Source organism: Scyliorhinus canicula, chromosome 13, assembly GCF_902713615.1.
Source record: "Scyliorhinus canicula chromosome 13, sScyCan1.1, whole genome shotgun sequence".
Lineage (NCBI taxonomy): Eukaryota > Metazoa > Chordata > Chondrichthyes > Carcharhiniformes > Scyliorhinidae > Scyliorhinus > Scyliorhinus canicula.
The window spans coordinates 137122732-137137793 of NC_052158.1; the positions used below are offsets into that span (position 1 = coordinate 137122732).

At 43.7% G+C, this 15062-nt stretch overlaps 1 protein-coding gene across 1 annotated transcript in view; it reads left to right on the plus strand.

The window, feature by feature from the left end:
• Positions 1-15062, plus strand: part of trip12 (thyroid hormone receptor interactor 12) — a 196322-nt gene that overhangs the window by 96852 nt on the left and 84408 nt on the right. Inside the window, 3 exon segments of the mRNA XM_038817547.1 lie at positions 3536-3628; positions 6365-6526; positions 11202-11270. Of these exon segments, the coding sequence (XP_038673475.1) occupies positions 3536-3628; positions 6365-6526; positions 11202-11270 (324 nt within the window).

Genomic DNA, 15062 nt, shown 5'->3' on the forward strand with positions numbered 1-15062 from the left:
GGATCCAAAGATTTCTGTCAAGACCTCAGCAATTTCCTCTCTAGCCTATTCTGGGATAGTTCCCATCCGGCCCTGGGGACTGAGGACCACCCTCTCTCCGTAACCCAATAACCCCCCCCCCCCCAAACCTTTTTGGACACTAAAGGCAATTTATCATGGCCAATCCACCTAACCTGCACATCTTTGGACTGTGGGAAGAAACCGGAGCACCTGGAGGAAACCCATGCAGACACGGGGAGAACGTGCAGACTCCGCACAGACAGTGACCCAGCGGGGAATTGAACCTGGGACTGGTGCTGTGAAGCCATAGTGCTATCCACTTGTGCTACCATGCTGCCCAAGGTTGGCGGTGCCACAGGGACTGTCGGAAAGATCTGTTTTGCAAAATTGCAAACTTGGCAGTATCTGAATGAGTCCGACCACGAGAGCCCAAATTTCTCCAATGCCTCCTCCAAACCCGCAAACTGTTGCTCCCAAGAACAGTTTCCCCCATTCCTTCCAACCCCGTCTCTTCCCACTCCCGAATATGGAATCCAACCTTGCAGATCGGAGCCAGCTTTGATACCGCCCCCAATTTGAAATGTTGCTGAAACTGTCTCCATATCTTCAGGGTGGAGGCGACCACTGGATTTGCTGAGTATTTCACTAGGGAACTGGAGCAAGACTGTTACTAAAGCCCTCAACCCAGACCTCTACGTGGTTTCAACTCTATCTGTACCCAGGTAGCTTCCTAATCCCCACACCGCTCCAAAATCTTCTCCGCTTTCGCAGCCCAGTAATAATCTATCAGGCTCGGCTACACCAAGCCCTTAACTGTTGGTCGGCCTGGAAGAAAAACTGGCAAACTGGACCCCCCTCTCCTCCTCCGCTCCTCCCCCCCCCCCCCCCCCCCCCCCAAAGCCCTGAGTGGAACACCTGGCAGCAGGGTAGCATGGTGGTTAGCATAAATGCTTCACAGCTCCAGGGTCCCAGGTTCGATTCCCGGCTGGGTCACTGTCTGTGTGGAGTCTGCACGTCCTCCCCCTGTGTGCGTGGGTTTCCTCCGGGTGCTCCGGTTTCCTCCCACAGTCCAAAGATGTGCGGGTTAGGTGGATTGGCCATGCTAAATTGCCCGTAGTGTCCTAATAAAAGGTTAAGGGGTGGGGTTGTTGGGTTACAGGTATAGGGTGGATACGTGGGTTTGAGTAGGGTGATCATGGCTCGGCACAACATTGAGGGCCGGAGGGCCTGTTCTGTGCTGTACTGTTCTATGTTCTATGTTCTATCCAACCCTTTGAAGCCTACTCTGGTCCCTCACACGCAAGTGGGTGTCCAACAAAAGCACCGTATCAGCCCTTCAATCCTTCAATTGAGAGAACTCTCGCTCGTTTCAATGGGCTATCCAAACCCCGAACATTCCATGTGACCAATCTAATTGAGGGTCTCAACCCCACCCCCAAGTCAGTCATTTCCACTGTGAGGAATTATCCCCTTGGTGTTTCAGGCTTCAAACACCAGGGCTCAACTAAGATGGCACCCAGCCCCACCACATGACAAGACAAAGAAAACGAAAGCCTGGTCACAGTCATTAAGGTACCCTCCCCTCTCTTCTCCATCCCAGAAATCTCCCAACGATTTCCTCTCGAGCTATTATATCTCCTCCCCTTCCCGCACACCTTCTAGGCTCATCAAAACCGGCCGCAGTGTCTCATCCCCCCCCCCCCCCCCCCCCCCCCCCCCCCCCCCACTCTTTTGTTCGCTAGCTGAATTCTGGCTGCTTGTGAGGTAGCCCCCGATCAGGGCCCACATCAAATGAGTAAAGGCAAATACCCAAAACTCCCCCGCCCCTTCCTCTACCAAGGAATAACCAAAATCCATTGACAACCCCACCCTCTATTTTGGGACACTTATTACTCTGACTCATGCCCAACATTTCCGTTCCCCCTCCACCCCCAAAAACTTATTCTCTCAATACAAAATCATAAATTTCAATTAACCATATCTATATTCAAAAAGGAAAAACATTATAACAGCCCCCTCCCAGTCACCATAAAAATCACATTCAACCACCCCTCAGTTCAGCCCTATCCTTGTGCTTGAATGAAAGCCTCTGCTTCCCCCGCTGTCTCAAAAATGATTTCTGGAATTTTGTGTAACTTTTAGCCTCGTCGAGTACACCACACCAAATCGCGCACCGCTCTTATACAGCGCTGAAGGCTGCAGTGCCTCTTTTTGCCAACTCTGGCACGACCTGGTCCTCCTCCTCCCAACAGCTTTATGAATATCGCAGCACTTTGTTGCTCTCGGGGACCCCCCCCAGCATCTCCTGATCCTGAGGTTCTGCCCCCTCGACCTATTCTACAGTGTCAACCTTAGGACCTTGTTCCTGTCTTCCACCATCAACAGCTCAGCTTCCAGTGAGACAACCTGGTCACTGTGTCGCGACAGGATCTCCTCCACCCCCTTCAGCACCTCGCCATGCTCCCGCGCTGTCTCCAAAGTCTTTTCCAATGCTGCCTCTATCAGGCCCAACATGTCGTCCTCCAACTTTTTAAGGATCTCCATCATTTCCATCCCTTGCCTCAAAATGCTTGCTGAATTGGTTTCCAATTCGGCCACCATTACCTCTGTCAGCTTGTCTACTGTAATAGGTGCAGCCCCACCCGACGATCTTGGCCTTCCCCATCGTTGTTCCCAACGAACTCCGCACCTTCCCAACTCTTCTGAACGGCTACTACGTGTATCCTTCTTTCCAGTATTCTTTTTTTCAGTCTTTGACATTTTCTTGTAAAGAGCTATCAAATGGGACTGGGCTGAAAGGGGAAAATACCAAGGACTCTGGCAGGAGCTACCTTGCGTGTGACCTCCTCCTACGTGCTGCCACTGGATGTCCAAAAAATATGAATTTTTACGAATGTATTTATATTTAACATTAGCAAATTTGAAGTTTTTACTTGATCAAAGTTTTAAGATGTATTTGAAAATCAGACGCTTGTGTCTTGTCCCCTGGAGTATTCTGTTACTAACCTCTTTCCACACTGAAATAATGCTATATATATATTTCCTTTTGGTTTTCTGGTTTCAGATAATTGTGCAGCATGTTAAATTCTATCCCAATTCCATGAGCTTTGGCCATTGATCGCCGATATAGAATGTTGACTCACTTATAGAAACATAGAACATTCCTCCAATTATAAGTCAATTGTTACCTGTCTGGTTTATCAGAATACAAATTTTTTAACTCTTGTAGGCTGAGGGTCCAACATTTTAAATTAAGAGCAATCTATTTGTTCTGCAGTGAATTGCAAAGTCTTAATTTAAATCTACAGCTTGTGGGGGGAAAAAAACGAGAGAAATACAAGGATGACATCAGTGCTAGAGAATTTGACTATTTTGGTAGCACGTGTTTTTGGTTCTCATGACTGGGGACAGTGACAATCAATGTAGATTTTATACCTTTCTATAAGTTAATATATTCTATTGTGTAACTGTTGTCTGTCTATCAAGGGTTCATTATAAATATTTTCACATGCTTAAATTCCATCCTCGTTTTCAGCTGCAAGTCATTCAGTGCATCGATGTGGCTGAACAAGCTTTGACTGCTTTAGAAATGTTATCGCGCAGACATAGCAAAGCCATTTTACAAGCTGTAAGTACTATAAATTTCTTATTTGTGTGTGGATGACTAAACATATTTCCAGTCCCAAATTTCATATAAATTATTCCTCCCTTTTTATTCTGTGGTGCAGGTCAAGGTACAAATGTAAACCGCAGGGCAGAATGGGGGCACAGTGGTTAGCACTGCTGCATCACGGTGCTGAGGTCTCGGGTTCGATCCCGGCTCTTGGTCACTGGCCGTGTGAAGTTTGCACATTCTCCCCATGTTTGTGTGGGTTTTGCCCCCACACCCTAAGATGTGCAGGATAGGTGGATTGGTAATGCTAAATTGCCCCTTAATTGGAAAAAAGGAGTTGGGAACTCTAAATTTAGATTAACAAATCCAAATGTAAACTGTAGCTCTATAGTCCCTGTCCATGGTGGTGTAGTGGTTAGCAATGCTGACTGACTGATGCCTGCACTGAGATCAGGGTTCGATCCTAGCCCTGGGTCACTGTCTCAATGGACATTCTCCCAGTGCTTGCCTGGGTCTCACTCACCCCCACGACCCAAAGATGTGCAGGATAGGTGAATTGGCCACGCTAATTTGCCCCTTATTTGCGGGGGGGGGGAGAAAGAATTGTGTACTCAATTTTTTTTAAATAGCCCCTGCCCAAATAGTCAAAATGGTTACAGCACAGAAGGAGGCCATTTGACCGATCACTTCTGTGCTGGTTCTTGGAAGGAGCAATAGTCCCATACCTCCCGCCATTTCTCCATAAGCCTTACACATTTTTCCTTTTCAGATAATCCAATTTCCTCTTAAAATGCCTGGATTGAACCTGCCTCCACAACACTTTCAGGCAGTTCCTTCTAGATCCTAACCGCTTGCTGCGTGAGAGTGATTTTTCTCATTGTCATTGCTTCTTTTGCCAATTACCTAAATCTGTGCTCGATGATCCTTGATCCTTCCACCAATCCACTCTTTCCAGGTGTCATGATTTTGAATACCTCCTCTAAATCTCCTCAATCTTCTCCATGGAGAACAGCCCCAACTTCTCCAATTTATCCATATATCTGAAGTTTCTCGTTCCTGGAAACATTCTTGTGAATCTTTCCTGCCCTATTTTTAATGACTTCATATCTTTGTGTGGTGCCCATACTGGGCAGAATACACCAGTTGAAGCTAATTCATTGTTTATGCTGTTTTAAATAACTTCCTTGATTTTATACTCTCTGCCCTTACTGATAAACATGATGTGGAGATGCCGGCGTTGGACTGGGGTGAGCACAGTAAGAAGTCTTACAACACCAGGTTAAAGTCATTCACCCGAGGAAGGAGCAGTGCTCCGAAAGCTCGTGTTTGAAACAAACCTGTTGGACTTTAACCTGGTGTCGTAAGACTTCTTACTTATTGATAAAGTCCAGGGTACTGCATGCTTTATAAACCGCTCTCTCAACATGCCCTGCCACCCTTGATAATTTATGCACATATACATTCAGCTTCCTCTGCACCCCCTATAGAATTGTACCCTTTTCTTGTATTGTCTATGTTCTTCCTACCACAATGTGTCACTTCTTTTCTGCATTGAACCCCATCAGCCATGTGTCCATCAGTCTGTTCTTACTTGCAGGTTTTGTATTGTCCGCAAATTTTAAAATTGTGCTGTCTGGGGAAAAATGTTCACCTCTATTTTGTTTCCTGTCACTCAGCCAATTTTCTATGCATCTTCCTACTGTCCCTTTTATGTCACCGGCTCCAACTTGCTCAAAAGGCTGGCATTTTAATGCTTTTTGAAAATCCATGTATACCACAGCATAGCGTTACCCTCACCAACATCTCTGCCTCATCAAAAACTAATTTAAATTGGTTAAATGTTATCAGTCATTTGTGTGGGGCAAGGTAAAAATTTTGAGCAGGGGATAACGAGCTTCGTGCTATTCCTACCTGATGCTAGTACGCCTCTCGAGGCTGGATTCCAGTCCATCCTTCACTGCTTGGCTATCTGAGTTGTGAAATCTAGACAGATTTTATATTCCCATCCATACAGACATTGAGTTGAGTTGCTGCACATTCTTTTGAGGTGTGTTGTATGGTTGAAGGAAGCTTCAGTAGGTAGGTCAAAAAAGCACCCTTTTCTAAATCTCTTGTGCCGTGCCATGGGGCAAGGAAGATGGTGTAGATGAATGTCTGATTGGAGAAAGAAGGGATGGCTTTAGAATTCTAGGGCATTGGAACTAGTTCTGAGGCAGATAGAACATATCAAGACCAAATAGATAGCGCCTCCATAGGACTGCAACCAATATCATGACACGGAGACTTGCTGGTTCTGTGGGGGGAGGTTTAAATGAACTGGACAGGGAAATGGAAACCTGGACATTGCTTCTCACCCTTTTGAAACTATGCTGAATCAAATACAAAAGTGGAAGGCATGGAGAGTGGAAATTAGACAAAGGACTTTTGCAGCAATTAGTGCTTGTGTACTGCGTCTATTAATAAGGCATGAGATGGCGGCACAGATTCTGAAATGTGTATAACGAAACTGAATCCAGTGTTTTCTTCACGCCCAAGAACTTCCATCATATCCTCTTAAGCTTGTTGTTCGCAATTTCCAGTGATATCGAAGAAACCAACATCTGTTATATTTAGTATTTTGTTGTTGAAAAGGCATTTGTGTAAAAATGATTATGTAGTTCAAGATTGTTTTGCGAAGTATGTTCTTTTCTCTCCTTCTGACCTTCATTTTGCCAAAATTATGCTAATTACTTTTCTTTAATAACTTTGAAGGGCGGATTGGCTGACTGCTTGCTTTACCTGGAGTTCTTCAGCATCAATGCCCAGCGAAATGCCCTCGCAATAGCAGCAAATTGCTGCCAAAGTATAACTCCTGATGAATTTCACTTTGTTGCTGATTCATTGCCCTTGTTAACCCAGAGACTGACCCATCAGGTACCAAAGGCAAATTTTCTATTGATGACTGAACATGTGTAAATTCTGTAGATTTATTTGCACAATTTATAATGAAGTGTGAAACTATAAATGCCCAAAACCAAGTGTTTTGTGGAGTTTGTGAAAGCTGCAATTATGGGTTTATTTTGGCCAGTGGCTCGTGTGGTAAAACACTGACTGCCGATTCCACCTTATTTATTTGTTCATGGGTTGTGTGCATTGCTGGCTATGCCACCATGTATTGCCTATTCCTAATTGCCCTTCAGGAGGAGGTGGTAATCTGCATCCTTAGGACCTCTGCAGTCCATGTGGTGTAGATAGGCCCGCAGTGCTGTTGGGAAAAGAGTTCCAGGACTTTGATCCAGCAACAGTGGTGGAACGGTGATGTTGTTCCAATTCGGGATGATGCAGACTTGGAGGAGAACTAACACGTGCTGTCCCCATGCACCTGCTGCCCTTCTACTTCTAGGTGGTAGAGGTCACAGGTTTGGGAGGTGCTGTTGAACAAGATTTATACATCTGTATAACCCTGCCGAATTTCTTTAGTGGCTGGCTTTTATGCTGTCACCAGAAATCAGAGCCAGACTCTGCATTCGTACCATTTTGGATTTGGTGGTGTGCTGTTTCCAGGAACACCAGCTAAATATGACAACTTTAATAGGAAAAAGCAACTCTGTTAACTCAGTCCCCAAAATTTAGACTCAAAGGCAGTACTATATTTTGTGACTTTTGCTGCTGTGAAACCAAATTCTCATCGAAATATAGAATTCTCTCAAACCATTTCCTATGCATTTCTGAATAGTTAACTTGAGTTGAGCAAGTTTCCTATTGTTAGTTTTAAGTACTTCGTACTCTTAAATGTTAGCTGGAACAAAACACTTATTCGAGTGTTCAAGTATTTTGCTATAAACTTTTACTGCATGTTTAAACTGTGCTTTAGGAAAAATATCTTCATTTCAGCATTTTAAGTTGCATTTGTTCACTAACCCATAAATAAGGAATATAAATTAAACTTAAACCTGAAGGTAAAATTTATTCCTATTACCCACAAATGCAGACAGTCCTCAACTTTATGACATTCCAGTTATGACTGACGGCATTTTAAGTTTGTAAATTATACCCAGTTCTGACTTTTCCATCTCTTTCAACCTAATGACAGCACGTCAATGGGCTGCCACGTTATTGGGATCCATTCTGTACACATGGATTGATGTTCAGTTGCTGTTCGAACATATGCAGTCAGTGCTTGGTGACTTTGTTTTTTCAAACTCTTTAAAATGTAAAGTTTCTGGATGGCACGGTGTCGCAGTGGTTAGCACTGCTGCCTCACAACGCCAATGACCTGGATCCGATCCCGGCCCCGGGTCACTGTCCGTGTGGAGTTTGCACACTATCTCAGTGTCTGCGTGGGTCTCACCCCCACAACCCAAAGATGTGCAGGGCAAATCGATTGGCTACTCTAAATTGCCCCTCAATTGGGGAAAAAATTGAATCGGGTGCTCTAAATTATTTTTTAAAAATGTAGAGTTTCTTAATTTGATGCAAGGATGTTTTATGAGAACGCAGAGCAATTGCCATGGAAACAAAAACTGAAGTAATTGAGAGGTCTGAAAAAGGTGAGACACGCATTGAAATTGGTAGAGCTTTGGATATTCCCTGAATAACTATCGTGAGCATCCTGAAAGGGATCTTAAGGGTTCGACTACTATGCAATGATAACTAAACAGCGTATTTAACTTGCTGCTCAAGTTGAGAAACAGAATAGTTCGGCTGTTCTCCTAAGAGTTTAGGCATAATTCAGGAAAAGACTCGGGGTCTTTATGATGATCTGAAGAAGCAACAGGGGGCAGAGTTCTAATGCTGAGCCTTTTAATGCAAGAGGGGATGATTTGTTTTTTAAAACCAGGACCAATTTGCAAAGGATCATTGTCTCGGGTGAAACTGCCACAGCTGATGAGGCAGAGCTGTACCCGGCAAGCTACAATGTTGATGAAACTGGGCTCTTTTGTAAAAAGAAAATGCCATAACTGGGCTCTTTTGTAAAATAAAATACATTCCAAAACCTACACTACCGCAGAGGAGAAATCCATGTCAAAGCTGCTCAAGTTGGGCCCAATCTTCTGCTTGGTGCCAATGCCGTGGGTGACTTTAAAATTAAATCTTTGCTTGTGTAGCATTCTGAAAACCACAGGGCTTTCGAGTGATGTTTCAAGGCACTTCTTCCAGTGATATGAAAATCCAGTTGTACAGCTTGAGTCAATAGGAACGCCTTCGAGGATTGGTTTAACCATCATTTGCTTAACCAGGGATTATTCCCTGCATTTAAAGTATTGTTACTCTTCGACAATGCTCCTGGTTATCCAATCATCCTTGATGACATGCATTCTGACATCGAAGTAGTCTTTCTGCCGCCCAATATCACTTCACTGTTGCAAACCATGAACTGGGGTGATTGCATCCATTAAAGCGTTTTCCTTTGGCGCACATTTTCCCAGGCCATCAGGAAAGCCGAGAAAGAAGGTGAACCAACTGTCAAGGAATTCTGGAAGGACTTCAATGTTTAGCATGCAATTAAGAACATATGTGATGCGCAGAATGAAGCCACACAATCAAATTTGTGTGGTGTTTGGAAAACACCTGAACAATGCCCACACCTTTTCTCCACCCCAGGGAAGAGCCCACTTGTGGGTGAGGTTGTGCCCACTTGGTTACATGAGGCAGCAATACTGACCACTGCACCACCGTCCCGCTCTGCTCATATTCAATGTATACCCTGAAAAGCATCCAAATTTTTTCAATAGTTCCATAATCTCTCCCATATCTGAGGATCCGAAATTTATAACAACAAATCGTCCACGTAAAGAGATACTCACCTCGCCCCATCCCATAGCTTTCCATTCCCCTGGCGATCTAAGCGCAATGGTTAACAGTTCAATCGCTAGTGCGAACAATAGTAGAAACAGGGGGGGCATCCCTGTCTCATGCCCCTGTGTAGTCAGAAATATCCTGAGCTCACAGCACTGGTCCGAACACTAGCCATGGTGTATTAATATAGCCGTTTCACCCAGGAGATAAAAGGAGAACCAAACCCAAATCATCCCAAGACCTCTGAGGTAGCTCCACTCCATACGATCAAAGGCCTTCTCCGCATCCATGGAGATGATTACCTCCGGCACCTGCTCCACAGAGGGCCACATAACCACATTTAAAAGCCTCCTGATGTTGCATTGGCCCCTGACAAATCCTGTATGGTCCTCCGAGATCACTTCTGGTCAGCATCTCCAAAACATTTCGCCAGAACTACAAAACCCCACACTCAAGGAGATCTTTGTCCTTTATCGGGATTAGAGAAATCGAGAACTCCATCAGCGTGGCTGGCAGCACCCCCTCAGCAGAGAATCATTCCCAGTAACTGCAGCGCCAACAAGGCCGCAAACTGTAAAATTCGGCCTGTAAACCATCCGGACCCTGTGCTTTCCCCGTTTGCGTGGAACTGATGCAGTCTATAACTCCATCCAACCCCAATGGTGCCTCGAGCCCCTCCTGCTTCACTCTTTCTACCACTGGGAAGTCCAGTCCGCCCCAAAATTGCTCCATCACTGAACCATCCTATGGCAGTTCTGACTTGTAGCCATCGATTTTTAAAAAATTCAAAAGCTCCATTAATCTTATCGGGCAGTAGCCAGCTCTCCTGCCTTGCGTTGCTTTGATTGAACTTTCAGACACATTTTAGAGATGACCAGTCTGTGGTCAGTCCTACAGTCTTGATTACTCTTGCATCCTGTGTGTCATTCTTCCTGACAGTGACAGAGTTGATGAGATGCCAGTGTCCAGATGAGAGCCTATAGCATCACTCGGCACCCCTTGAGTGATTTCCGGCCTTGGTTCAGGAACCGATCCCCTTTGTATAACATTGTTCCTAGGGGTAAATCTGTTTCTACTTAGACGTTTTTAGTTACAATGTGGCTTTCAGGAACCAATTGTCACAAGTCCAAGGACTGCCTGTGGGACTTGCTTAACTATCTCTATTAACTTAAAACCGGCTGCTGCCATTGTCTCTAAGCATAAATACCTCCACCTTCCCCGTAAAATTGCCTAAGCCTTCCTTTGACCTCCCAACTATCTACCCTTCCGGACTTGCAAAGGCAGACTTCAAAAATGGGCATGTGACTCCCTTTAATTTTACCGTAAGTTTAAAGACCGACGAAAGCTTAAAGACCGACGAAAGCAAGTTTTACAGACCTCATAACTATAATAAAATACACCTTGAAAACAAATCTACTGGACAACCGAAGTTGTTCCTTGTACTCTCGATATTCACTTGTGTAGTGCTAATATGTATGAGCATAAATGACGTTCAATAAATTTGGCCTGAGGAAATAGTAACTCTGTTCTTTGAGAAGCAACATAGAATGGTTACAAAATAGGAGAAGGCCATTTGGAAGAAAAAAATCTGAAGAATATGGATGGAATAACAATATGTCAGATGCCGTGTCAGATGACCTTAAGCTGAATTAGCTATTTCATCAAGTCTGATTCTGAAAATGCTGGTCATGAAGGATGTTTTGATACTTTAATGATAAATCATCTGAAATAATTTTGTAATTATAGTTGAAAATTGCTAACTTGCAGCCTGGTGTAATATTTAAAAAGGCAACTTTTTGTTTTTGATTAGGACAAGAAATCAGTCGAAAGTACTTGCCTGTGTTTTGCCCGACTAGTGGACAACTTTCAACATGAAGAAGTAAGATATTTAAAGGTGATATTTCATTGAGGACACTTCCAGTATATGCAGGAGCATTGGAAAGTTGTCAAAATCAAATTTCCTTTTTTTTATAAAAATTGTATACATATTTGAATTGCAGAGCTGTGTGTAGTTGGTATATCTATGGAGATATTTATTTAGAAACTTTGTCCAGCACTAGAAATTGCTATTGGATTGCAGATTGTATTTTTAGCCTGTTAAATGAAATTGATAAATTATCGCAAACCTCGTTAAGTAGCCTAAGATTTCACTATTGGAAGAGTCTGACTGAATCTATTTATAAAAGGGATTTGTCTGACCAAGTGCACCCGAGAGCACAGATTTTGTTTCAGATAACTTTTACCTGAAAGTTAGTTGAATTTTACTTTTTTCTAAAAAAAACTAATGCACAATTTTTTTAAATAAATAGCTCATTTGTGGAAATATTGTTTGCCTCTGTATAGGAGTGTAGGTGATTCATTTTGGTTCAAATGCATAGATGGAAAGAAACAAGTTCTTAGACTTATGGGTGGGAATGTAGAGTGCTGGTGTGCTGTAATTGCCTCTGTTCAAGAACTAAGATTTGGTGACGCTGGAATTCTCTATTCTTTGATTTAAATACATACGAAGTGTTTTATAAGCACTTCTGTACATATACATTTCAATTAAAACTATTTTGAAGCCCTGCTATTGAGTGCATTTTTGTACACTAACCAGTTCAGTTCCCTGAAAATTGTGACCTGTATTAGAGGTATTTGGGAAACCTGATGCAACAATATTTTAATGCAAGGGAAAAAATGACTTGAGAATTTTGGCTGTGTTGCTGTAGAGAGGTTTTGTTATGGATCACAAAATTCCAATTTGTTCCATTTTGCAATGGCACTCGGCGTTGGCTCATTACAAGAATTGCCCCATATACTTTGCATCAATATTAAGGCCTTAACGAGAACGTGACCGAGAGGCGATGACATTGCTAGATCTGCCTGGACCACGTAAAGCACTATATTGAGTGTTGCTCTCATCTGATAAAATGGCTCACTATTCCAAGATTATTGAGGGATGTGAAGATGGCCCTGGCTTGTTTTCTCAATTGCAAACTCTGTCCCTCCAATCTCCCCTCCAATAATGTGCAATGGACTTGTTTTTTTTCCGAAGAAGGTTGTTGACAGTAGATTTAAAGGAGAAAAACTGGAGAAAGATACAAGTTGAGTGCTAGTGCAAGGAACTCGTGGTCGACTTTTTCATAGAATTGAAGAGAAACGAGGGGTGGGCAATAACTGCTGGCCTGACCAGTGACACTGAATTAAAAATAAGCTATTTCTGTCACGTCCCTCTCTTCCATGATCCTACCTTGCCATGCTTCCTCTAATGCTCCTTGCTGCATTAGCCCTCGACTCGCATCTTTCTCTATCTCTCCAATCTGCATGGAGTGCGCCACTTGGCTTTTGGAGTTGGGTGAAAAACAGAGTTGAAGTGGTTAATTAATCTTCAACTAATTTCAAGCTTAATTAGTTCTTTAATCTAGTAAATAAAAGCTGCTCCTTTTGATTTTTGTAATTTGGTTGCATTCCTGGAACAGAAGTCAGCTGAGGCACACTTAACTACTGCTGGTTAACTGTGCAACAGGTTTAATCCAGTTTCCAAAGCAATGTTTTTGAGGCCTATAAAAAGGGAAGCCACTCAATGCTGCTTGTCTGCACGGAGTGCCACTTGGAGAAACGGGATGGACGAAAAACAGAGTTAGGTGAAACTGAGACACGAGGACGCTAAAAATACTAAGTGCGGAGCTCTGTCTCAGTCCAGTAGGATTGGAGTACAGCTGACTTTTATAAACATCAAGGTCGGATTCCTGTTCTCCCTGACTTTGCAGTTAGTGTCACAGTGAAGCCATTGTGAGTTTAAAAAGAACATAAGAACTAGGAGCAGGAGTAGGCCATCTGGCCCCTCGAGCCTGCTCCGCCATTCAATTAGATCATGGCTGATCTTTTGTGGACTCGGCTCCACTTTCCGGCCCGAACACCTTAATCCCTTTATTCTTCAAAAAACTATCTAGGAAGGGATTAACTGAGAAACACCACAAATAATTGAAAGTCAGGGTGATTATAATGAAGTAATGAACAAAGTAGGGTAAGGGAAGCAAGTAAATAGTGCTCATATATAGCATTTCTTTGCAGAAAGGGGGTAAATAAGGGGCTTGAGGGTAGTCAAGGCAGGCGAGCTTGCACCAGTGATATCCTGTGCTATGTGGCAAATCATGGAAGCTTCAGTTGTCCCTGGTGGCCACGTGTGCATGAGGGTGTATCCAACTGCAGCTACCAGCTAACCACATTTTGGAGCTGAAGCTGAGGGTGGATTCACCGTGGGTCATCTGCAATGCCGAGCTTTGGGAATGGCACATTCAGGAGGTGGTCACATCGCAAGTGAGGATTGAACAGGCAGAAAGTGCATGGGTGAGCACCAGGCAGGATAGAGAAAGGCAGATGGTACAAGAGTCCCGTGTCCATCCCCCTTTCTAACATATGTACCATTTTGGATACTATTGGGGGAGATGTCTGTGTCGGGGAAAGCAGTGGCAGCCGACTTCATGGTACCATGGATGGGTCTTCTGCACAAGAGGGAAGGAGGAAGAATGTCAGTTCTATCGTGATAGGGGATTCAATTGTAAGGGGAATAAGCAGGTGTTTGTGGCCGCAAGAGTCTCCAGGAAGGTATGTTGCCTCCCTCGTCCCAGGGTCAGGGATGTCATTGAACTGCTGCAGGTATTTATTTTAATGCAAGGAGAATGATAAACAGGGCAGATAAATTGAACTCACAAATTAAAACATGGGTTTATGATCTCATTGTTGTCATTGAGACATGGTTGAGAGGGCGGCAGGATACAGGATCTTCAGATGAGATGGGCAAGGAGGTGAAAGAGGATTGGGTGTCATAATTTTGATGAAGAAATCCATTACAGCAGTAAGGAGGGACAACATCTTAGAAGGCTCTTCAACCGAAGCCATACGGGTGGAACTTAAAAAACAAAAAGGTGCAATGATAGTCCAAGAGAAATAGAAAAGCATATATGGAAGCAAATTTCAGGGTATTTACATTGGGGGATTTCAACTTCCCCAACATTAACTGGTGTAGCCCTACTGTAAAAGGTTTAGAGGGAGCGGAATTCTTGATGCATCCAGGAGAACTTTTTAAGCCAGTGTGTGGAAGCTCCTGCACTTGATTTTAGGTAACTAAGCCGGGCAAGTAACTAAGCCGGGCAAGTGGTTGACGTATCAGTGGGGGAGCATTTTGCAGACAGTGTTCATAGCTCTGTCAGATTCACAATTGTCATGGAAAAGGACAAGGATGGACCCGAGAGCAAAGTTCTAAACTGGGGGAAGGCTGATTTTAATGAGATCCGATATGAATTGGCCAGAGTGGACTGGGAGGCAACTCTTCGGTAAATCTGTGACAGAACAGTGGGATGCATTCAAGAAAGAACCCCAGGGTTCATTGGATTGATTGGTCCCCACCCTTTTTCTTGATTGGAGCATGTTGGCCCTGCACTCCCCCTATTTCTTTCTTGAATGCATCCCACTGTTCTGTCACAGATTTACCGAAGAGTCGCCTCCCAGTCCACTCTGGCCAATTCATATCGGTTCTCATTAAAATCAGCCTTCCCCCAGTTTAGAACTTTCCTCTTGAATTGAGTTGGTGCTAGGTTCTTGTGTTTTTTTTGGATGTATTCTACATGCTCAGTTACTTTCCCAGTTTGCTTGTGCTTTTAATTCCTGGAGTAGAATTTTGCTCTGCCTT